The 23425-nt window shown below is 38.4% G+C and overlaps 1 protein-coding gene across 4 annotated transcripts in view; it reads right to left on the reverse strand.

Moving 5' to 3' along the window:
* CDK17 (cyclin dependent kinase 17) overlaps positions 1-23425 on the reverse strand; it is a 107755-nt gene that overhangs the window by 17800 nt on the left and 66530 nt on the right. For all 4 annotated transcript variants that reach the window (XM_068400646.1, XM_068400644.1, XM_068400645.1 and 1 more), the window contains 2 exons: positions 22890-23023; positions 3207-3332 (listed from right to left, as the gene is read on the reverse strand). In XM_068400646.1, the coding sequence (XP_068256747.1) occupies positions 3207-3332; positions 22890-23023 (260 nt within the window). The remainder of the gene's footprint in view (positions 1-3206; positions 3333-22889; positions 23024-23425) is intronic.

Genomic DNA, 23425 nt, shown 5'->3' on the forward strand with positions numbered 1-23425 from the left:
ATTACTATTTTCCTTTTCAAATCCACTGCTAATCTCATATTTAATACAGTTATCTCTTAAGAGTTATTGTCATGTAAGACCACTGTTTACTACACCAAAGCTTTATATTGTTCTTACAGCGTAAAGAATGCTGAAAGTAGACATGTAAAACACATCAACTTTCAAACCAGTTTACAAAGCGCATATAGCCTGTACCCTGTCAAAACCCCAAATCCACAGGCTTCATGGGGTTTTGCTTTACTGACAATTGAACATACACTAAGACAAGCCAGGTTTTCTCCCTAGCATCACCTCCTCCTTCCATTGCCAAACACAGCTGTCCACTTGCTATTTCTTTCTAAGGAATGACACTTTGAGCCCAGACTGACTTCAGCGCCTTCGTCCACAAGTCTGAATATGTTGATTTGCTCCTAAAATCCGACGGATATTAAAGTTGTATACTATTTCATGGTAACACAGTGTAACATAAATACTGTTGACTGTATTAAGATTTGACAAGAATATCATATGAAGGTATACTAACAAAAGTTGGATTAATACTTTATTTTCAGAACACATGGATGAAAATACATCTGAAGTAAGATCTTGTCTATAAACATATTTAACATATCTAAGAGAAAAAATGGGCACATAATTATGTTAATATAGTATTAAGAGTAATTCTGCTTTATTAAATTAGTGTTAGAATTGAAGTGTTTTAAAACTGCATAAGGATACTTTAGCATCAAGCATATTTAGGAGCTTGTTGAAGCCAAGCTGTTTATCCCAAAATACACAAAGTTGATATCTGACAACCCTTGTAACTCCAGTGAGATTTTAAACATACCACTGATACAGGTACAATGTTAGTAAAATAAATATTATGTTTACAAAGTGCATTTTGACCTACTTAAACAAACATATCTTGAAGTGACTACTAGATAGTATTAAGAGTTAAAAAGATGGGCTGCTTAGTTTACAAGAGAAACCAAAGGAGAACTCATAGCCATTGGCCTCGTTATTGCCAGACAGTCTGGAATACCACTTAAAACTGATTTCTAAGAAACCTCAATGTTGTTCATCAAGACTAACAAACTTTATATCTTTTTTAGACAATAAAATCATACAATATTTCCTACATACAGAGGACAGATTTTTTCAAGACCTGCCTTTCAATGTGTTTAATTTTTTAATCATATTTTAGTTGCCTACTATTAATAAGAAACACTAATTTTTAGATTCCTCAAACGAAGATCAACTTCCTTTTTCTTTCAAAATAATTTCTGAATTATTTATTTTTTTTTCTGCAATACAGATCTGTTTATCTTGACTTACACAGAAACAGTGATGCATCGTATTTATGGTCTCTTACTTCTAACGGCTAGTGCATAAGAGTTACACCTATGCTACTGTGCATGCATGTACATGTATACACAAAATACAAATACCATAAAAGCTAATTTTTCTTGTTGTATTTCAAAGAAATACACCAGACCTAAAGTATAACAAGTCCTCACTTGATACTTTTTATAGCTTTTTTCCTTTGATTCCTACTAAGCCTTGAAAAGAGACATGCCTTTGAAGCAGAGCAAAATATTCATATATTGTAATTAACAGTCTGCTAGCAAGCTTTCAATGACAATCTCAGAATAATGAGTCCTTGAATTTCTTTTTTTTAAAGGTTAGTTTGAAAACATGAAAGGACAGTACAGCAAATGAATGCCTGCATATCACAGCACTGCTGGCAGGTTTCATTTTGGACTTTTAAGCCCTGAAAGCATTTTTAAAAGGCAAAACAAAACAACCTTGTGACACAAAGCTGACTCCATACACATACCATATTCATTAGAGGGCACTGTTTTTCTGTCTGTCTTCTAGATCCTCTCTAGAGGAGAGAACTTCAACTGCTCTCAGGGCTCAACCTTAAATGAGCAAGGGAATTTAGATATACAGGAAACTCCCCCCAGCCTCCAAATACTATATTCCACTGAAAAGGTTCTACTGAAAAGGTAAGTACCTTTTCAGTAGAGATGGTTTGGGGAAGTCTATTCCTCAGTCCAATGCTACATCAGTAACTAAGTGGTTAATGAGCTACAAAATTCTGGCACAAATATTTAAGCTTGCTATATTATTATTACTTCCAGTGCTTTGATCCAATCTTTTCTTCTTTTAATATTGTTCTTGTAAAAGGCGACGTGCAGATCAGAGCTTTAGTCTAGCACACTGAATTGTATTTTTTCAGGGGAAAAATACATGATAAAACTGAACCATGGCTTTGTTACAGATATTATCAATTCACAAAGAATAAAATAAAGATATTTCACAGTTAATAAAACTAATTTACCACACATGATTTCATATTTATTTTTCAGCAAATAAGCCATTAAATCAAGAAAACAAAGAACAATGCGGATTTCATAAACCTATCTAGTTTTTCTCCACAAAGAAGTTCTTGTCAATAAATTTGCTCAGGAAGTCAGTAATGGTCTAGCAATTCTTTAATACCTAAATTAACATTAAGAAAGCTGATAGATCAAATTATGATTGAAATGTAACGATTTTTGTAAAAATAAGACAAAATGGTTTTTTGGACTATTTCAGGGACGTGCATAATTTATATGAGTTTCTGGGATTTCTAGCATTTCTACTCTAATTACAGTATAGGAATCCTCATTCTTCCACCTCCAAGGAAAGACTTATTTTTTAAAATAACCCAATAATCTAAAAAGATTTATGTGAATTTACTCACTCATATTCTTAGGAATTCACATATGCTTTTAAAAAAATTTTAAAATCTATCATTTCAACTGAAATTTTGAGAAAGAAAATTCGTAATCAAATGCAAAAAGAACAGTGAGAAGGACCTGCCTTCATATTATGCTGCTTTAGGGCCTTCCTACTGTATCCCATGAGAGCCCCAGCCTTGACCTGAGACTACGTGGCCTATTTGCTCAAACAGATCATCCCTGCTCTAAAATGCGAAAGGAATTAAGTATGCACTTTGGGAGTTGAGTTTAGCCACTGATTTCAATGGGTCAAGACCTTCACTGAGAAATGACAGAGCCAAGTCTGGAGAAGAGAAGCACACTGAAGTGCTCCGTCTTCCAGGACATAAAAGCCAAGGTGTAAATGAAGTTGAATCATACCTATGCTATACAGACATCTGCACTAAACGGAATCTGAAGACCTGAGAAGTTGGTTTAGCAAGGCAGATGCATTACACTTACTAGTGATGCTCTACGAGAACGTCGACTCATTGGCTGATCAAACGGTGGGCTGTTAATCTGCAACTTTTCAAGATAGCCATCGGGTATCCTGATGTCAGCAGGCAGGGACAAGCGCTTGTTCAAGTCCTGCAGTAAATAATGTTACAAAGAGAAGGGTCACGTATAATTCAGAATTTCCTAAAACATCTTTTAACACCTGTAGTGTTGCTGTTTTTACAGTGTTACTATTTAAAACTGAAATATTTATATGAATAAAAAATAAGTAATCTCACAGAAATTGTTTTAAAAACATTCTCTTTAATAATACTTCAAATTACTTAGATAACAGGTTAAAAAAAAAAAATCAGTGCTTTACAAACTCCTTACTCTAGCAAGAGGAATGAAATATTAAAATGTAATTAATTACATTGTGGATAAACATATTGAGTTTACTTGAATAATTATACGTACCTGCAATACCAGAAACTGAGAATTCAGAGGCTGGTAATACATTTCTTTTCATATAGTAATTACACTAGAATAACAAGAGATCTCCATGATTCAAAGTATAACACCCTCTCTTTCTCTGACTACTAAAAGTTATACATTTATTTCAACTTCCATTTTTCCAGTCTTACAAAATAGAATCACTTCATTATTAGAGCCAAACTGTTACAAATGTTTAAATGTTTTTCTATTTCAAACTTTTTATTATTGGATAGTTAGAAAACCAAACTGTCATTATATAAATGTCGTTTTCCCTTCATCAGATTCTGTTTTTCACTAGTAAATTTTTCCAACACGTATCATTTCTAAGACAAGAGGGAAACGAAATTACTTCACATTTCAGTAAACATGAAAAAGATTTTTTTGGGGGTGTCTGCACATTCCCATCAATTTTTTATTTTTAGTTTGGCTTTAATCTCAAACATGCCAGAAAATGAAATATCAAATATTTTCTTAAAGTGGCCAGTCACCAGCACAGAGATACAAGGGAAACATCCAGACTCACAAAAAATGAGACATAATTTCCAGAACAGCTGTAAAGGTAGTTTATCCAAGTAAAGACAATCACACTCAGCATCAAACTATACCATACACCCCCACAGATTCCACCCTCAAGTTAAGAGGACATCTCTGGAACTACCACTGTTTTTACACTTTTCTCCATCAGAAGAGGGAAACTCCAGATTTCTGCTGGTGGACCTCAGATTTAATCAATACTGACCTGAGGGCAGTAAACTCATCTTCATGTTACCCTATTCTATCTTACCTATCACCTCCAGCTTTGAATTTTGGGCATCCCGAGCTAACCTAAATGCTGGCAGCTACAACCCCATTCGGTTCCCCTCAGGCTTGGCCATGTGTTTCTACTTGTGTCTTTGCAGCAGCTTTGGACTATTTCGGCATGCAAAATCATTGAGAAACTCTCTCAGGTGAAGTGCATAGCTTCCTGCCAGCTTTGTGCTCCCAACAGGTTCAGTGTAAGGTCAGACAAGCTCACAGCCTGAACACAGGGCAAGAGAAGCAGCAGGGCAAGCCCGGGAAGCCGGCAGCTAAATTGTCTTAGGCTGCCGAAGAACTGGGTCCTCAGACTTTTCAGGACTTGAGATCTTGGTGGACAACTTGCTAAGCTTTCAGTGTTGATAATGCATTTAAACCATGTATATGCATGATCTGTACATGTACCTGGAGCAACAGCTAAGCCAAAAATATCAGTTAAAAATATATATTAAAAAAATGAATGGTGAAGTGCTAATATACATCCCCCAGATGACTGACCTACATATGCTATTCACTACGGCCACTGGATACAGGCAGAAATTTTTGGAGAGATGTCAACAAAGCTTTATTTTCTGGCAGCTGACCCTGCTGTTTTCCTTTTGCTCCTCACATCTCCTTAGGTACAGAAGTCTGTTAGCTTCTACTTTGCTGTCCAACATCAGCTTCTTTGCATAACTGGAAAAATCAGCATCTGTATTTCTTATTTTGCACAAAATTTTTAAAATATCTTTAAACAAAAGAAGTACTTTGACCAACATTTTGAAGTTTGATTAAAAGAAAACAAAAGGATGCCTCAGTTTTGGCAGCTTCCAATTTCTTTACTAATTTTCAACTTTGGTATTTCAAATTTTTCAAACATTGGCAATTTTAAAACTGCCTGTGTGGTTTTTGGGAGAGTGGAGGAATGAATTAATTATAATGGGAGCTAGCAGTAATTCCTACAATAAAACAGTATTTTCCACTAAAGAATTTTCTGTCTTTTTGACGGGTTCTGCTAATGCCATTTTTGTAATAGGCAACTCAAATTCACTGAAGTTAGAGCCATCTGAAAAGAGAAATGCCTCTCCCCTACTGAAGAGGGCTTCAGGTTATTAAAAATAAATAAATTCGCCCTATAATTTATTGCATTCTTCAGAAAATTCAGGTAGCTCATCAAAACAGATGAGCACAAAGGAAAGAGCTCCATGTTGTCTTAAAGAAAGCAGCTCTGTCATCTCACTGCAGTGGGAAACCATGGAACTGCTGGAACAAGACAGGGATGGCAGGAAGAAGACCGGCATCAGTCTCTACTCCACCTTCCTATTGTAATCCTGGATCAACAGTGGGGCAATATCCTGATTTTCTTTCTCCTGTTGCTCAAGAACATAAAATAAAGCAGAAATTTGACAAATTCCAAGCCAGCAGGAGAAAAGAGCACTGGGCTGAGTTTCTCAATATAACTTCCTGAACACAGCAGATATACCATCATTTTCCTATATATCCTGTGGCAAAATAGCTTTCTCCTACTCCTATCTATTAACTCTATGGCATAGAAACCTGCTGTAGTGCTCTCTTCTTACTGTCCCATAGTGCTTGTTTGACAGTAAGTATTTTACAGAGTCTCTTTTTAGGTATAGTGAAATCACAGACCATAACTCAAAGGCCTCATGAAATACCGAGTCGATTGTACCCCAGAGCTCTCCATCTATATGTTCTCTCCTCCCACATCACTCATCCTTGGGGCATTCAAAGTGATGCTTCACAACTAGCTCCACAGCCTTGAAGAAGCATTTCCAAGCATATAAAGTTGATGGGTATGTGTAGGAAGAGGGAACCAAACGCAGCTTTTAAGCTGTGATGACAATTCAAGAACTACACCATTAACTGTGCACAGTGTCTGCGATCAATAGACAATTTTTCAAATGGAGAGGAAGGGGAACAAAACAAGCCGAAGTTGCTTTACAGCTACTAAGGATTCATTATTTTGGAGTCCAGCTTCTATAAAAACTGGAGAGAACATTTTAGGTACCAGAGAATATTATAATGGGAGGTAGTTGTAAATTCTATTACAGAATTCCCCTTCCTTCATTCTCAAGAGCTCTGACTATGCCATTTTTGCAACAGGCAATTGCAAAACCCCCCATGACTTACTTCAGAGATCCATATGACATCCTCAATTCTAAACTGAGCTTAAGCTGCAAACTTATATTTGATGCTCCACAGTCCATAATACAGATACTCTTTGAATGTAAATACTTACTGATGCCAAGGCCAAAATCTATTCCCGTTTGGGGAAAAAACCCACAAACAACAGTCTACTTAAAGTATACAACAACAACCCTCACCCCCTGCCCCCCGCCAATGTCTGTCTTAAAAAAAAAACCAACCAAACACACACACAAAAAAACCCAAACAAACAAAAAAAACCCCACAACACAAATTGAGGGTAAAAGGGTGAAAATTTTTTCAGGATTGTAATATCTGTTTTTAATATAATTTCTCTACCTGTATTTGTAATATAATGGACAATACATGACAGTAATCCCTCTTTTTGCCCCTCAAAAATGAGTATTTAGTGCTGGAAGCCTAAATTTTTGTCATGTTATAAATAAAATCGAAATATTATCCATTCTCCTTAACTTCTTAAGAGCTGAAGAAAGTTTCTTTTCTGAGAGGAAAACATAATGATTTCATGGAAATTGCAGCAGGTACTTTATAGATTTTTCCTCCTAACAATCTACACTACTACTCTACTTCCAATACTCACGCATATTTGGCTGTGTTGAAATGTCAACCAAGACTTCTTTTTTTTTTAAACCATATATTAAAATTGTTACCTACCAGTCAGAAGCCTTTTATGACACCAATATTTGAAAGATTGCATATAAAGTGACATATATAAAGTCATAAAGTCTTCTTTGTATTATAATTATCCTTTACATAACTGCCTAAAACAGGCAAAATTAAAGAAAGTCGTTTAGACTTCAAACCCAAATACGTAAAAGACAGAAATTATTATGTTTTGTTTGCCTGTACCACCTCCCAGTTTTTGCAATAATTGAAGCAACCACCTCTTGGGAAAAGAAAGCAATCGCAATTAAATGCTATACAGCAACATGAAAGGGGATTCATTAGACGTGCATGAGAGAAATAAGCACAACATTTCCTAGTGGCTAAACAGAAAAACTAGAAACTAAAATTACATGAGTTTGATACAGTTGAAAAACCCAGTTAATTTAACTGAGATTATGTTAAAAAGAAAAGCAATAACCCTACCATACACCATCCAATTTTGAGCCTTGAGCGTTCAAGACCAGGTGGTCTGTTGACGCTTAGGCAACTTGTTCAGCTGACGGCAGCAAGAAACTTACTCCCTGCCGGGCTGACCCCAGGAAATCCAGCCGAGCACTCGCTCCCTACTCCCGCGGGACGCAGAGAACACGGGAGGATGGTGAGGAGACTTGTGGGTGGAGGTAATGACAGTTTAATAGGGAAAGCAAAAGCTGTGGGCTCAAGCGGAGTGGAAAAGGAATTGAATCACTGCTTCCCATCGGCAGGCAGGTGTCCAGATGCCTCCCGGGAAGCTGGGTCTCAGCACGCCTGGCGGCGGCTCAGGAAGTGGAAGACAAACGCCACAGCCACAAATGTCCCCCCTTCCTCCTCCTTCCCTCCAGCTTTTATCACCGAGCACCACGTCAGACGGTACAGAATAGCCCTCCGGCCACTTCGGGTCGGCTGTCGAGCCTGGGGAAAGCAACCCGTTTCCGCACTGGTGCTGAACAGCCTTTACGGAGAGGATGCCCAGGCCGAGCGCTGGCCTTAGCGTTCAAAGTCCGGAGCTGCATGTCAGACGCAATCGCCATCTCTGCTCCCTCGTGCTGCTACTGCAGCCATCCCATTGCAGCCTCGCTGTTGCTGCTCTAGTAGCAGCAAAACCTGCTCTTCCGAACCCCACGGCCTGCTGCTATTTTGGCATGACGCCAGGCTGGAGTGCACATAGCAGTAGGAAACAGTGATTTTTTAAAAGAATTTCTATTCTCATAAACCTCTGTGAAACAATGAAAAAGACACTTTCTGGACAGAGGACTTTGTCCACGCTAATTTCAGTGACCACCTGACTCTAACGACATGTGTCCTGGTTTCATGGGGATAGAATTTATAGAATCAAGTTTCTGTTAGATTTGGTTTCAGTTTGTGGCCAGCCATGGTGATCAAGGCCATTAGCAGTTAAATGCAGGGCAACTGACCCAGGCTGGCCCACAGGTGTATTCTATATCATTAACATCAAGCTCACTATAAAAGAGAGGGCTTGCTAGGGTAGGGGTGGGGCTCTCTTTGCTCTCTTTTCTCCTTCCCTCTTTCTCATTCCCAACAATTGCTATTCCTGGAGTAACTTGCCAGCATTCTGTAGCTAAGTATAATTTTGTGTGTTTTGTATTATCATTGATATTGGTTTCTTTATATTATTAAATCTGTTTAACTTTAACCCACGAGTCTCCTTCCTTTTTCCAAGCCGCTTCCTCGGCCAGGGAAGGGACATTGGGTGAGAGAACAACTGTTACTGTTTAGCCCTGGGTGTGGGCTAAACGTAGACAACATGCCAGCATTTCCCAGGAAAAAAAATACTTAAACCAAGGAAAACTACTAAAACCAAGAAATCTTTTATAATGGAAATTATTAGCAGGCTGTTAAAAATGCAGGCTGTGACAAGATCCTGCTACAATGCTGTTTAAAGAAGTAAGAAGGAAGCATGTAAAATTAATGGCAGGACTGATAACTTTCCCTATGCTCTTTAATTTTTGATACTTAAGATTTTGAGCTTGACAAGACTACAGAGTTATATCAGTTATATGAGTTATATCCTCAGTTATGAGTTATATCCTCAGTCCAGGAGGTTCCTCCAGTGCATTGATGATAACTTTCTGATGCAAATGGTGGATGAGCCAACTAGGAGAGGAGTGCTGCTGGATCTGATCCTCACTAACAAGGAGGGTCTGGTTGAAGAGGTGAAGGTTGAGGGCAGCCTTGGTTGTAGTGACCATGAGATGGTAGAGTTCAGGATCTCATGTGGCAGGAACAGAATAGCTAGCAGAATCACAACCCTGGACTTCAGGAGGGCCAACTTTGGCCTTTTCAAGCAATTGCTAGGGGAAATCGCATGGGACAGGGTACTAGAAGGTAAGGGGGCCCAAGATAGTTGGTTAGCGTTCAAGGACTGCTTCTTCCGAGCTCAAGATCCGAGCATCCCAACAGGTAGGAAGTCAAGGAAGGGTACCAGGAGACCTGCATGGTTGAACAGGGAACTGCTGGGCAAACTCAAGTGGAAGAAGAAGGTGTACAGATCGTGGAAGGAGAGGCTGGCCACTTGGGAGGAATATAAGTCTGTTGTCAGAGGATGTAGGGAGGCAACTAGGAAAGCTAAGGCCTCCTTGGAATTAAACCTTGCAAGAGAGGTCAAGGACAACAGAAAGGGCTTCTTCAAATACATTGCAGGTAAAGCCAACACTAGAGGCAATGTAGGCCCACTGATGAATGAGGTGGGGGTCCTGGAGACAGAGGATAAAAAGAAGGCGGAGTTACTGAATGCCTTCTTTGCCTCTGTCTATACTGTTGGAGGCTGTCCTGAGGAGCCCTGGACCCCTGCGGTCTCAGAAGTAGTCAGGATAGAGGAGGAATCTGTCTTGGTTGATGAGGGCTGGGCATGGACCAATTAAGCAACCTGGACGTCCATAAATCCATGGGCCCTGATGGGATGCACCCGCAGGTGCTGAGGGAGCTGGTGGAAGTCATTGCTAGGCCACTCTCCATCATCTTTGCTAAGTCGTGGGCAACGGGAGAGGTGCCTGAGGACTGGAGGAAAGCGAATGTCACTCCAGTCTTCAAAAAGGGCAAGAAGGAGGACCCGGGTAACTATAGACCGGTCAGCCTCACCTCCATCCCCGGAAAGGTGATGGAGCAACTTGTCCTTGGTGCTGTCTCTAGGCTCATCAAGGATAGGGGGATCATTAGGGGCACTCAGCATGGCTTCACCAACGGGAAGTCTTGCTCAACCAACTTGATAGCCTTTTATGAGGATGTTACCCGGTGGACAGATGATGGTAAAGCTGTGGATGTGGTCTATCTCGATTTCAGTAAAGCGTTTGACACGGTCTCCCACAGCATCCTCGCAGCTAAACTGGGGAAGTGTGGTCTGGATGATCGGGTAGTGAGGTGGATTGTAAACTGGCTGAAGGAAAGAAGCCAGAGAGTAGTGGTCAGCGGGACAGAGTCCAGTTGGAGGTCTGTGTCTAGCAGAGTTCCGCAAGGGTCGGTTCTGGGACCAGTTCTATTCAATATATTCATTAATGACTTGGATGAGGGATTAGAGTGCGCTGTCAGCAAGTTCGCTGATGACACAAAATTGGGAGGAGTGGCTGAGATGCCGGAAGGCTGCGCAGCCATTCAGAGAGACCTGGACAGGCTGGAGAGTTGGGCGGGGAGAAATTTAATGAAATATAACAAGGGCAAGTGTAGAGTCCTGCATCTGGGCAAGAACAACCCCATGTACCAGTACAAGTTGGGGACAGAGCTGTTGGAGAGCAGCGGAGGGGAAAGGGACCTGGGGGTCCTAGTGGACAACAGGATGACCATGAGCCAGCAGTGTGCCCTTGTGGCCAAGAAGGCCAATGGCATCCTGGGGTGTATTAGAAGGGGTGTGGTCAGCAGGTCACGAGAGGTTCTCCTCCCCCTCTACTCTGCCCTGGTGAGGCCGCATCTGGAATATTGTGTCCAGTTCTGGGCCCCTCAGTTCAAGAAGGACAGGGAACTGCTAGAGAGAGTCCAGCGCAGAGCCACGAAGATGATTAAGGGAGTGGAACATCTCCCTTATGAGGAGAGGCTGAGGAAGCTGGGTCTCTTTAGCTTGGAGAAGAGGAGACTGAGGGGTGACCTCATTAATGTTTATAAATATGTAAAGGGCAAGTGTCAAGAGGATGGAGCCAGGCTCTTCTCAGTGACATCCCTTGATAGGACAAGGGGCAATGGGTGCAAGCTGGAGCACAGGAGGTTCCACTTAAATTTGAGGAAAAACTTCTTTACTGTAAGGGTGACTGAACACTGGAACAGGCTGCCCAGAGAGGTTGTGGAGTCTCCTTCTCTGGAGACATTCAAAACCCGCCTGGACGCGTTCCTGTGTGATATGGTCTAGGCAATCCTGCCCCGGCAGGGGGATTGGACTAGATGATCTTTCGAGGTCCCTTCCAATCCCTAACATTCTGTGATTCTGTGATATGTCAATTTTTAACACTAATTAATTTTGCATCCCTTTATGAATCTTTTAAAGTTTTGTTTCATTTTTTAAGGGTAGTAAATTAGAGTAACTCCCTATGTTATCTTATGTATCCTTTTTTAAACAACAGGTGTGTAAGTGGTGTACACAGACCCTCAACTATTCCCTCAAGCAGAGGGAATTTGGGTGCATTCCTTTGTAACCCTTAACAAGCAAAGGGTTACTGGAATGCAAAACCTTAGCTTTCCAGGGACAACAAAGTAATTCAGGTAAAATAAACTATACTTTAGAAAATTAAAATGATAGTATTTTCTTGTATGTCACTTAACATTTATTTTTCCAAAAGAGGTCTAATTTATGAAAAAGCACTTGTAAATTCATAACATTTTCTAGTTTGATTCTTTTATGGCTCTCTTTAGGGTCAACTTGCAACAAAATGTATCAGTGTTTAGTGAACGTAGTACTTTTAAATGCTCAAGTGCCTACAGTTAACTGTATGTTGCTTAATGAGTTATTTTTTGATCCAGTTCCAGAACATATTCTGGAGAACATATTCAGGCACCATTTGCTTTGCTAGGGTAACCAGAATGCTTGTGGCATTTCCCCCCTACTTCGACAACTTAAACCCACATTTTCTATCCTCGTGTGCAATGCTTATTCTCAGTCTTACTTTATTACTGGCAGAGAAATGCATACTATTTTTATAATTTGCCTGAAATGAGGATCACATTTGTCCTACTCTGCTTGATGGCATATAAACATATAAGCACTTGTGACATTAACACCACTTTGTTTTCTGTGGAGATAAACTATCCCAACTTGTGTTTATCTTTACTATCTATTTCTAATGCTAGCTACAGCAAATGCTCTGAGAAGAGCTACACTTTGTCAAGCCTTTTCTTTTGTCTGGCTAGCATCCATCCGCGTTGCTGTAACTTGATGTGGACGTTCTTTCTAAAACCGACTAGTTACGCTTGGGCACAAGAAATGGAGACTGTTTTTTTCAACTTAAATCCTGCACGTCCTGTGAGCTGTGTAATTTAACATTGTAAGTAAACAAACATGTCTTCCAAAAAAAAAAAAAAACTAACAAAACAACTCCTGCTTTACACACATACTTGGAAGTAAAAAACAAAAATCCCAACAATTTTGTTTTATTTACTTCTGGTTCCCTTTTGGATGGCCCAAAATACTGTTGCAAATATTCGGTGCTTGACTTGCCACCCAGAGTAAACCATTCACAAGAGTTTAATACCAGAATTTTGTTACCACATTCTGTTTTTCACATCTGACTCTCAAACAACTCTATTCCTTTGCTACCTATCCTATTCTCATCTCCTGTTCTCCATAATACAAGCTTACCAGCTATTCCTCTTTCTAATTGCTTGTCTTGGCCCATATAATATTCTTCAGTGCCATAGCATGACACTTTTCAGAAAGTTTCATTCGTGGTCAACAGATCAATTTTCACTTCTCTTAAACCCTATCAAAAAAGTACATTTTTCCACAGAATGAACCTATTCTTATTTGTGAAAGCAACACTGACATTTTTGCACTTTAAATCTGATATTAAAATCAACAACTTCTGTTTTCCTTAACTCACGATTTATTTTTTGCCAAGATGCACTACACACTTCAGTAAATTTCACTGAAGTGAAATAAAGATGATTCTAACCCAGGATATAGAATGTTTGAACTCTACATGTTAAAAAACCTCTAAAAAGAAGCAATTTGAAATATTCACACTTTTTAGTCTGTCTTCTGATGACTCGAGTCATTACATTTTTGACTTGTATAGCACATTTATGCAATAAACACTAATATTTTGCACAAAACAGAATAACAATAATAAAAAAAAAAAAGAAAAAAACAAACAAACAGAAAATTGCCCCAGGGAAGGATTTGTTGAGGTCTTCCTGAGTCCAATTCTCACTATGCTACAAAAAGTGGAAAAAGAAAAACTGAGACTACTGTTATTTTTATCCTTTAACAAATGTGCCAATTTGCAGACTGTTTCTTTCTTGATACAGTAGCAACAATAAATCTTTCTCAAATCAACTGGGCTACAAATGCCATCCACCTTGCAACTGCTAGGCTGTTTCAGGCTGCTACTGCACTCACAACTGCAGCATGAGAAGAAAGATTCGGGCTTCTGCCAGTGAAGCAGTAGGAGGCAAAAACAAGTGCAATCCTGTAGTACCAAACAACTTGTCAGAAAAACTGGAAAACTATGATAGCATCAGCCTCAGTCTGATGATAGCATCAGCCTCAGTTCACTATTCCTTGCATGTTTCATTTAGCTTATCTAATAGCCAGCGACCTCCAAACCCAGTACTTCATTGCCTGTGGCCAGATGTTCCCATTGCTTCTTGGAGGAGAACAGGCTCTAAAAGCTAACGATGCAGTGATATGGTGTAAGAAAGTCAACTGGCAGAAAACTATCCCTTCAAAACAAAGTGAGTAATTATCTGTTGATGCAAGTTTAGGAGCCGAGAGGAGAAGGAAGCTGACTCTGTCAGAAGCAGGTAGTCAGTGGATGACACAAACTGTATTGCCAAGCTGCATCATCATATACCGATCCTTACTGCTCTGGTTCTTCGGTTTATTGATAAGTTACGTTTCCAGACCAACCATTACTTAAGGTATGTATTAGTATACGGCAGCAGACAACAAGCCCTCCACCTCCCCGTGAAATTTTAGCTTATCTTTTAAGAGTTAATATTGTTAAATTCTATCAATAAAATTTTGTTACTGCCTCACAAAGAAAAAGAATTGTTCTTCTAAGTCTACAGATGTCAGTCTGACAGCCCAAACAATTCACTATAGATCAAATGAAAATGCTTTGCTCTCTTGTATAAGCATCGGTCTGAATTAGCCGTCTCACCAGTTTCAGAGGCCAGCAGTGAGACATGTCAGCTGCAACCACAAGCTGTTCACTGATAAGTGATAGTGCTTTTGTTCACTGGAGAATGCTTAATGAGATCTAAAATGCTACATCATATAACGCTCTGTGCAACACAGTTCAACTTCATGACATGCTTACTATAAAAAAAGCACCCCACTTTTTATAGTATTCTTTCCTTGCACATTTTAAATAAAAACGTGTATTATGTGCTACTTCATGATACACAAAGGAAACAAATTAATTGAAAATAATTTGCTTATGCCAATGAGAATTTAAACATTCTAATATACAACCTTATATGCATGTACTTACTGTACCATTTTAGTATCAAATACCATGTGGAGTTTTTTCTGGAGGTTGCTGTATCAAATTTCAGTGCATTTTTGTCAAATGACAGAGTTAGCACACTTGAAGCCAACTGGATCCTCTACAGAATTATGGCACACAACAAGACTGCTAGAAGCAAAAGCAAATAGAAAAAAAAAAATCCAACCCCAAATCACAGAATATACTTACAGAGAATTTTGCTGTTTGGTTACAAACCTGTACACCTCCAAGGTCTTGAAGCAAAACACCAGTATACACATCCATCAAAAGAACCCTATGGCATCCTTGCAGTATGCTATTTTAACACCTTTATAAATAAGCTTCGATTACTGTAACCAAAAAGACTATTTTAACAGCTGGGATGAGTTATATATACTAGTTTTCCTTATAGGTATACAAAATCATCATCATTCCCCCACTCAACTGACAAGTGTAACTATAATTTCGTTGTGATGCAGAAAATGCATTATTTTTTCTGCCTTCTGCTGAAAGGTTTACACCTGAATACTACACTTTTCCTTTATATTTGAATGTTGTTGTTGTTATTATGTTACTGAAAACATTAAATCACAATTAATCAATTACTATTCTGTTAAATTTGAGGAAAGGGTCATCAAAGAATGTTTTCTTCTGTTAGAAGCAATAATGAAAATATAATCTTAAGACCCATCTACAAAGGATCACTACCACCTCTTACTCCACATATCCACACTGGTTTTCAGCCAGCCTATTGAAATGCAACACAATTTAAGAAAGCATCAATTCTGAGCACTGAATCACGTAGCTTTTTATATTTGGGATAGAAATGTCCCAAAATATGGAATTCATTCAACAATTAAATCAAGAAGTTTTTTCCAATAGGCTAACCAAATCAAGCACACACAGTATTTTGAGGGATTTTATCATGAGTTTGAGCCCACAGGCTATTTCAGACCCAGAAGAAATACAGATGACCACAGATATTGCATGTTCTCTGCCCCCTCCCCAACACAGTTTGTCAGATTTGATGTTGAGATGCTACGAAAACACGACGAGTCAAGTGTAATCAGTGAAATGTTGATATTAGTAAGAATTCTAAGGTTTAATCTCTATTTTGAGACTAGGAGTTACATTTTCCCAGCACATCTACTATCATCACGAGAATTTTAATTTCATGGATATGCTGCTTAGACTACCGACTTACAGAATAAAAACTGCTCTTCCGTTCTTTTTTCAAAAAAACACAGGCAGTTTTTTATTTACTTCATATCTTCCAGCAGTTTTAAGGTGAAAGGCTGAAACTGCTCAGCACAAATACAGTGTTCAGAAACTGCACTCCAGGAGCTTCTATTCATAACCAGTGAAACCAAACCAAAACAAATACATGTGACATAAAACCAGTTTTAAAAAAATCTGAGAAAGGAGAGGAGAAACTCAAATGTGACATACTACTTTCTCTTTATCAAGTGTATAAATACACAGGAAATTTGTGACAAATCTTGCCAGAAATACTTCAAAAATTCTTCTTGGGTGGTTTGGTTTGGTTTGTTATTATTTTATTGCATCTCAGAGAGCTTGTAAGGAAGTGAACTTAGAAACTATAAGGAAGAATAAGAAAAATAATAGCCATAAAAAGATCACAACTGATTTTGTTTGTCTGGCTAAATTATCACTTTACAAGATATCACTCTGTGGCATTAGCCTCAACATAAACCCTGCTGAAATCCAGGGTCTGATGGCTGTTTGACTCAGTGGTAGGTGCCGGGGAGTAACAGATGCTAATAAAGCAACCTCTGCCTCATTTACTACTACACCTTCCTGATTTTTAAACATACATTTCTGTATATTTTCATCAGTTTATGTAACAGAGTAGCAGGAGACACTGCCCAAAAGAAAAAAGGTAGCGTAACTTTATCACCTTCAAGAAGAATGAGGTGGAGGGGAAGGGAACTGGAAAAAATACCATGAGAAACAAGAGAACATACCACTGTAAAAATGCAAACTTGGACCCTTAAACCAGTTCTGTGTTACGTTAATTACTGACACGAACTATGCACATCAACACAAAGCTGCAAGTACCAAAGGGAAAGTCCCATGAAGAAACTGTCTAATTCAAAATAAACCAGCTTCTTCAATACGGAAACTGTAAATCTGACCTTCCTGGACAGGACAGTGAGGTGGGGTGCAGAGTATGAAACTGCACCCAAAGACTGACTTCTCATCAGCTGCATTCCAGTGATTACTAGAGATGTGTTTTGCAGATGGCTGAACACATCCAATATAATAGCAGACTACTCTTAAATGGAACTTACAAGAAAAACCAAGTTATGAAAAAGCAAACCCAAAAAAGCAGATATTCCATTCTTATAGAAAGGATACTGCCTAGTGCAGGAACTTTTCTAAGGGAAGTAGCATTTGCAAATGGAATGCAAAAACTTTAGTATCAGGATTGACAAAGGCTCCTAACAGAAGAGCAAAAAAAAGCATCAATTGCTGATAACAGACAGTCACTCCTAGAAAATCTAGTAAAAGGCAGGTTAAAGAAGTCTGTCTGTTATCCAAGCTGAAATTCTTCTTGTTGCAGTGTCAGTTTTCTTGTGTAGAAGAAATGAAAGTCTGCTAATCAAACAGATCAAAAGGAGGTCCATCAGTTTCGTCAAAACCGTACTAGTAATTTAGAACATGCACTTGTGTTTTTAAAAGAGGGATTTCAAAAACATCAAGCTTCATATGAACTTGAAAGCAGGAGTTTACAAAAATAATAGCATATTTTCTAGTGTAACCTTGCAAAAGGTTGAGATAGCTGCCAACCCTGACTAAATGGAGATAACACAGTGACCATTGAAAATCAAAAAAAGTCTTGATTATATTCAGCTTCAATTTTTTTTCTGTCTAGTACTGAAATCTTCTGGTACGTGACCACATGCTTAGATTCAGAGAAGAGATGATCAGAAGAAAAGCTACTCATTCTCAGGAGGTGCAGAGCAGGAAATTATAGACAAAATTCAGTAAATAAGGCAAAAAGAGTCATACGGCTGCCAAGCACAGAAGGAAGGGGGAAGGAAGAACCTTTGCTCAGAGAGGGTACCATGCAGTAATGCCTGCTGGGGATCCAAGGGAGCCTCTCGAGTGGCAAGAGATGTAGGGGGCCCTACGAACCACATTCTAATCCACAGCCTACAAACAGAAAATCTTAGCACTATGTCAGTTGAAACATCAATTAATTTTGTGGGTTTTTCTCTGGAGAAGATACACTTGCCCAGCTGGACCAACAGCACGTTGAGCTACTCAGGCTGTGTCAAGACCCCTGAACCAGTCACACTCCTGGTAAAGGGTGGCGCTCACCAAAAACCTATTTCTCATCCATGTTCTTTCTTTCGGAAGGTGACCAGTACAACTCACAGATCACTTCACAGCCTTTGTATTTCTTTCTCCCTGTTCAGCTAAAAGGGCTAACCCTGCAGCTAATCCTCTCAGGGGAGAATTATACCCTACAGCAGTGTGGCAGGAGCAGCCTGATCTGGAACACGCTCCTCTCACCAATGTGACAGTCGGACGGATAAGAACTGTTTCTCAGGATAAAATATCTGGGAAACAGGCTGGTGAACAGCGGGTTATGGCCCTCTGCCAGTTCACATGTGAAGACAGCTTACAGACCTTGGACTTCTGGGAAGGGGAAACAGATGTTTCAATTTGCACAGGCTGTATCTCCCTATTTTTTATCAACCACAGTCCTTAATGAAGCATGCACTATCCAGTGCACGGGCACAGGGCCCCCAGCGAACACTTATGGCTTGAAACATGAATTTATATTAATGCATTACTGCCCATGTCTTCTTTTCCAGCAAATCAAAGTGAAAATGCTTTAAGCTGTAACTCCATGATCTGGAGAAGTGTTTCTCATTACATGATGAAAGCACCTACACTTCATAATGCAGACACACGTGTATCCATTCTTAGGCTGTATTACTTCTGGTGCTTGGAAAAAAAATGATTGCATGCATCTATTTTGAAAAACAGTTTTACTGATTTACTAAGTAATCATTAATATTAACATGAGATTAGTAGATATTTTAATTAAAACCTAACAGCTATTTGAAGCCAAATTCCTCACACAATAGATGCTCACACCTACTGTCAGCATGGTTCCTGAATGAGGGGAAGGAAGGAGAAAAAAAAAAACACAACTGCTTTATGGCCCATTTGTAGCCTGTGGATTACAGGCAAAATAAACTTTATCTAGGCAACACAATGAGATTCTGGTATGTTCTCTTTGTTTTCTAAGCACACGATAACAATGAACAATCACTTAACAAAAAAAAAAAAATCTAGTCCCACAACTGCAGTGTTGTCGAGTTCAGAAGCAAATATGTATCATCTCCCTGTCTGTAACAGTCATACTGGCCTAAATTTTATGTCATTTGGAGGGGGATGACAGATTGAAAGCTGGTATCTCCATGGCTGCTACTGTGGATGGAAAGTTTTCACCCCAGCAGATTTTTCACTGCAGAGCAGGGTTCTTTCTCATTGCAGTATCACCACTTCATATCTAAAATGCTTCATATCTAGGTTACGTTACAGTATGATGATTTCCTATCTAAACCAGGTCAACTTAAGGTTATGAAATTTCAGCTTTCTATTGCTATGGAGATTCTGCTACAACAAACACATTTTCTAGTTGCATCTCCATTGTCTACTTTGCACCTCTCTATCTTCCAGGATCTCTCTATATGAAAATTTTAGAAAGATCAAGTTTTCTTTCTCACCAAAATCTTTCATATACTCTGGACAAGAGAATATGTCTGCTCTTTGACAATGTTACAATTTTATTTGTAGCTCCGAATTATTTAACAATTACAGAGAAAGCAGCTTTATTATATGATTCACTGCAGTGGGGATGGACACTAAGAATCAAAATGGGTATTCTAATGTACAAAACATCCCAGGAATATTAATACTCAGTATTGGTAATTAGCACTTTGATTGCAATAGGCATGATTTTAGCAAGCATTTAAAAAAAATGGGTTGGTTTTTTTTTGATGGGCTGCTAATTTTCAGAATTCTAGAGGAAGTTCAAGCTGAGCATGAAAAATTTGGTTAAATACACAAAGTTCTTACATGTAAAAAGGACTGTTCCAAGGTTTCCTGATTAGTTACCTTCAAAACAAATCAGGACTTCTGTCAATTCAGCAGAGAGAAACAAACATATATAACCAAGAAATTACGTACGAAGATATTACAAATACAGTGAACACTGGCCAAGCAAAACACAAAAAAAGGATACAGTGATAGTGTGACAGGCACATTCATCTTAATGTGGAGGAACGAGGAATATTGCTTTATTGAGCTTATCCAACTTTGTAGATTTAATCACATACATTCTACAATGGATTTCAAGTGTGACTAATGACTTCAGCAAACTACAGCAAAAACATACTATCACACACACACTAATTTACTCCAACCTGTCTGTACTGCATACAGCTATAACTCATCCTAAATGACTATAAAGGAAATATGGCCTCAGGCTGCCCAATGATGTCTAGAGGTGACAGATCCCCACAAACCAGCAAAATAAAACTGAAATAACAGAAACTTACTTCACAACAAAGATTGTTTCTTTCTCTTTATATAATCAAATTACTACTACTGAACCAGTCAGGTCCATGGCACAAATCACCCAAGGCATGCAGGGAAGATTTGGTACAAGAGAAAACCTTTAATTGGTTCCCTCAAAGGCCAAGGAAGCAAGTGATCCCATTCCACAAACACCAAAACCAGTAAAACCTGGTTTTTCTATGGATGTATGTCTTGAGACTCAACTCATATGTGGACACTGTGGTGTTTAATAAAGGCTGCATCTTTCCTAGCAGTGGATGCATCAGCAACCTCTTTCAATGCAGAGCTTTTTTCACAGAAATTAATAGAAAATTAGCATCTGAGATTCCTATCCATCTGTCAAAACTGACAGAAAATGACCCACGGGAAAAACAGGAGGAGGGAAAGACAGGCAGACAATGTAATCACTTAAGGCCTTTTCACTTAGGAAACAAGAAAGTCTACTGAAAAGATTACGACTAGAAAGGTATTTTAACCAAAACTACAAAGACTGTTACAGTTTTTTTCTACTGGAACGCACAAACAGGTAAAACCACCACATACTCTGCTACAACGCACTTCTAAGTCAACTTATGTCAACCAAAAATCTCTCTCAATGGCAGCATTCTTAAAATTCAGAAGTGAGAGTGTTCACAGACATTAGCTTGAAACCTAATTGGAAAAGTCACCATATCAATACTGAAGCAATTTGGGGGAAACATTACAATTCTCACAGAATATACACGAATAGCTGCCAAAAAATTAGTGTTCTCATTGACTGAGCCAGTCAATGAAGAAATAATGTTAATTTCAACAATCAGAAACAAGCATTTGGAATTTGAGAAAAATAAGAAAGTTAGCACTGGGTAAACAAAACTTAATTAAAAGCTTCCCAAAGCCTCTGAAATGGTAATTATTAGAATTGTTTCACAATTAAAGCTGCCAATGAAAAGATGCTTTTATTTGACACCTTCTGAAAAATTACACAGGAATTTCCTGAACTTTAATGACTATTTCTGAGTTCTTCTGTAATTTCTTTTAGAGTTTCTTGAATCCTAATCTAAGAGAGAATCCTTTAATGGTTCTTAGCCCTCTCTGGAAAACTTGACACTTTTCCATTTCAGTTTGTTACTTTCATTATGCATCATTAATTTCCTTATTTCTTTCCTGTTCTAAATGCACATTTCAAAATGCAGAGGAAACAGACAATGAACAAAAAGTAAACAATCCTTTTAAATAATTTCCTTGATTTTTAGTTTCTCCAGCATACATTCTAATGTACGTACAAGTTTTCACAATGACTTTTTTTTCCTTAATTTAAGCACCCTGCATAAATTAATAGACCCACCGTAGTTCTCCCAAGTAAATGGTTTAACAGTCTTTAGATCAAACCTGAGATTAACATACAAATTTAGGAATCTGAAGACAAAACCCTCCAGGTGCAAGAAATGATATAAATAATTAATACAGCTAATTCACAAGTTCTTGCAATCATACCAGCATTACATGCTTGGAGTCTTGGAATTCCAAGCATAACAGAACGCCTCACCAATAAAAAATTTTTGGCACGTACACCCTACTGTAACTTATCCAGATCTCCTTCCCCAATCCTGTATTCGATATCAGGCTTTGAATGAAGATCTACAATCTTACAAACTATGCATATTGGTATGTATGCTATAAAGCAGGAACTACAAAATTTTACATGCTTCTGTAACAAAGACATCATTATAACTGCAACTTTTATATACTCAAGAAACAGGGAAGTGTTATGTTTTTCTTCACCAAGGGAAATGACAACAAAGCAAGCACAAGGGTGGCTAGTATTCATAATGAGACTCATAAATAAAGGAAATTATGTGCACAGTTATTCATAAGGTACTTTTCCTCCTTTTGTTTACCATCCTGTACAGTTCCGTTCATTAAAAAACAGGAAGAGAGGGAAAGGCTGAAGCAGTCAGGACCATTGCTGCTGTAGCATTAGTTTTACAACCATTAGAAAACCGTCTTAAGCAAAAAATGGCTAAACAGTGTGTCTTCTTGAACATACTTAAGTGAATTGCACAGAATGTGACACAAAGACATTCAAATGCTGCACTTAATGAATTCTTCCCAAAAATCCAAGTTTCAAAACTTATTTAGATTTTCAAAATTAACAGCTCATAAACAATGCAAGATAACCATCTGATTTCTGTGCAACAAATGGAGACAGAAATTTAAATAATATTAAAATAATGGTCTCTAGATGAAATATATGTCAGAATGGTTGCAGTTAATTGAGAAGACAACCAGTTATAACAAACAGTTAAAGCAACCCCCAATTCTCTTGTCAATTTAAATGATCCTTACATGAAAAGTAAATTACCTCCATTGAGATTCGTCTGTGTATCCGGTTTCTGAGACAAACACCTGTGGGAGACTGAACTTCATCAGACGATGTTCCAGAAGCTTGGTCACTTTCACCATCTGACCCCATTTTCAGATTTTCATGAACAATATCTTAAAAATAATCCAAAGAATTGAAAACAGTTAATCAGTATTCCACCAAACATCTCTCTTGTACAGATGGAAAACAACTGTATTATTACTGTGCATTGGGTTACATGGCAGAGTCAAAGACTCATCACAGTCATGGTGGACTTGATACTCTTTTTATGGCTCAGGAATCACAAAATGAACAGGATTACTTTATAGGACTTCTACACAAACTTCATAATTATTTTTTCCTATTTGGTTTGCAGTAGAAAGCAATTTTTCAAAACAAAAGACAGACACTCCAATCCCAATTTTAATTCCTATAAACCCCCTTCCCCTCACGGCTTCAGTTCCCGAACTCTTCTCTTTCAGCTGCTCTTGGGTATAAAACATTACTGAGAACATTTAACATTTTCAAATCAGGCT

The sequence above is a fragment of the Nyctibius grandis genome, chromosome 5 (assembly GCF_013368605.1).
Source record: "Nyctibius grandis isolate bNycGra1 chromosome 5, bNycGra1.pri, whole genome shotgun sequence".
In the NCBI taxonomy this organism is placed as follows: Eukaryota; Metazoa; Chordata; class Aves; order Nyctibiiformes; family Nyctibiidae; genus Nyctibius; species Nyctibius grandis.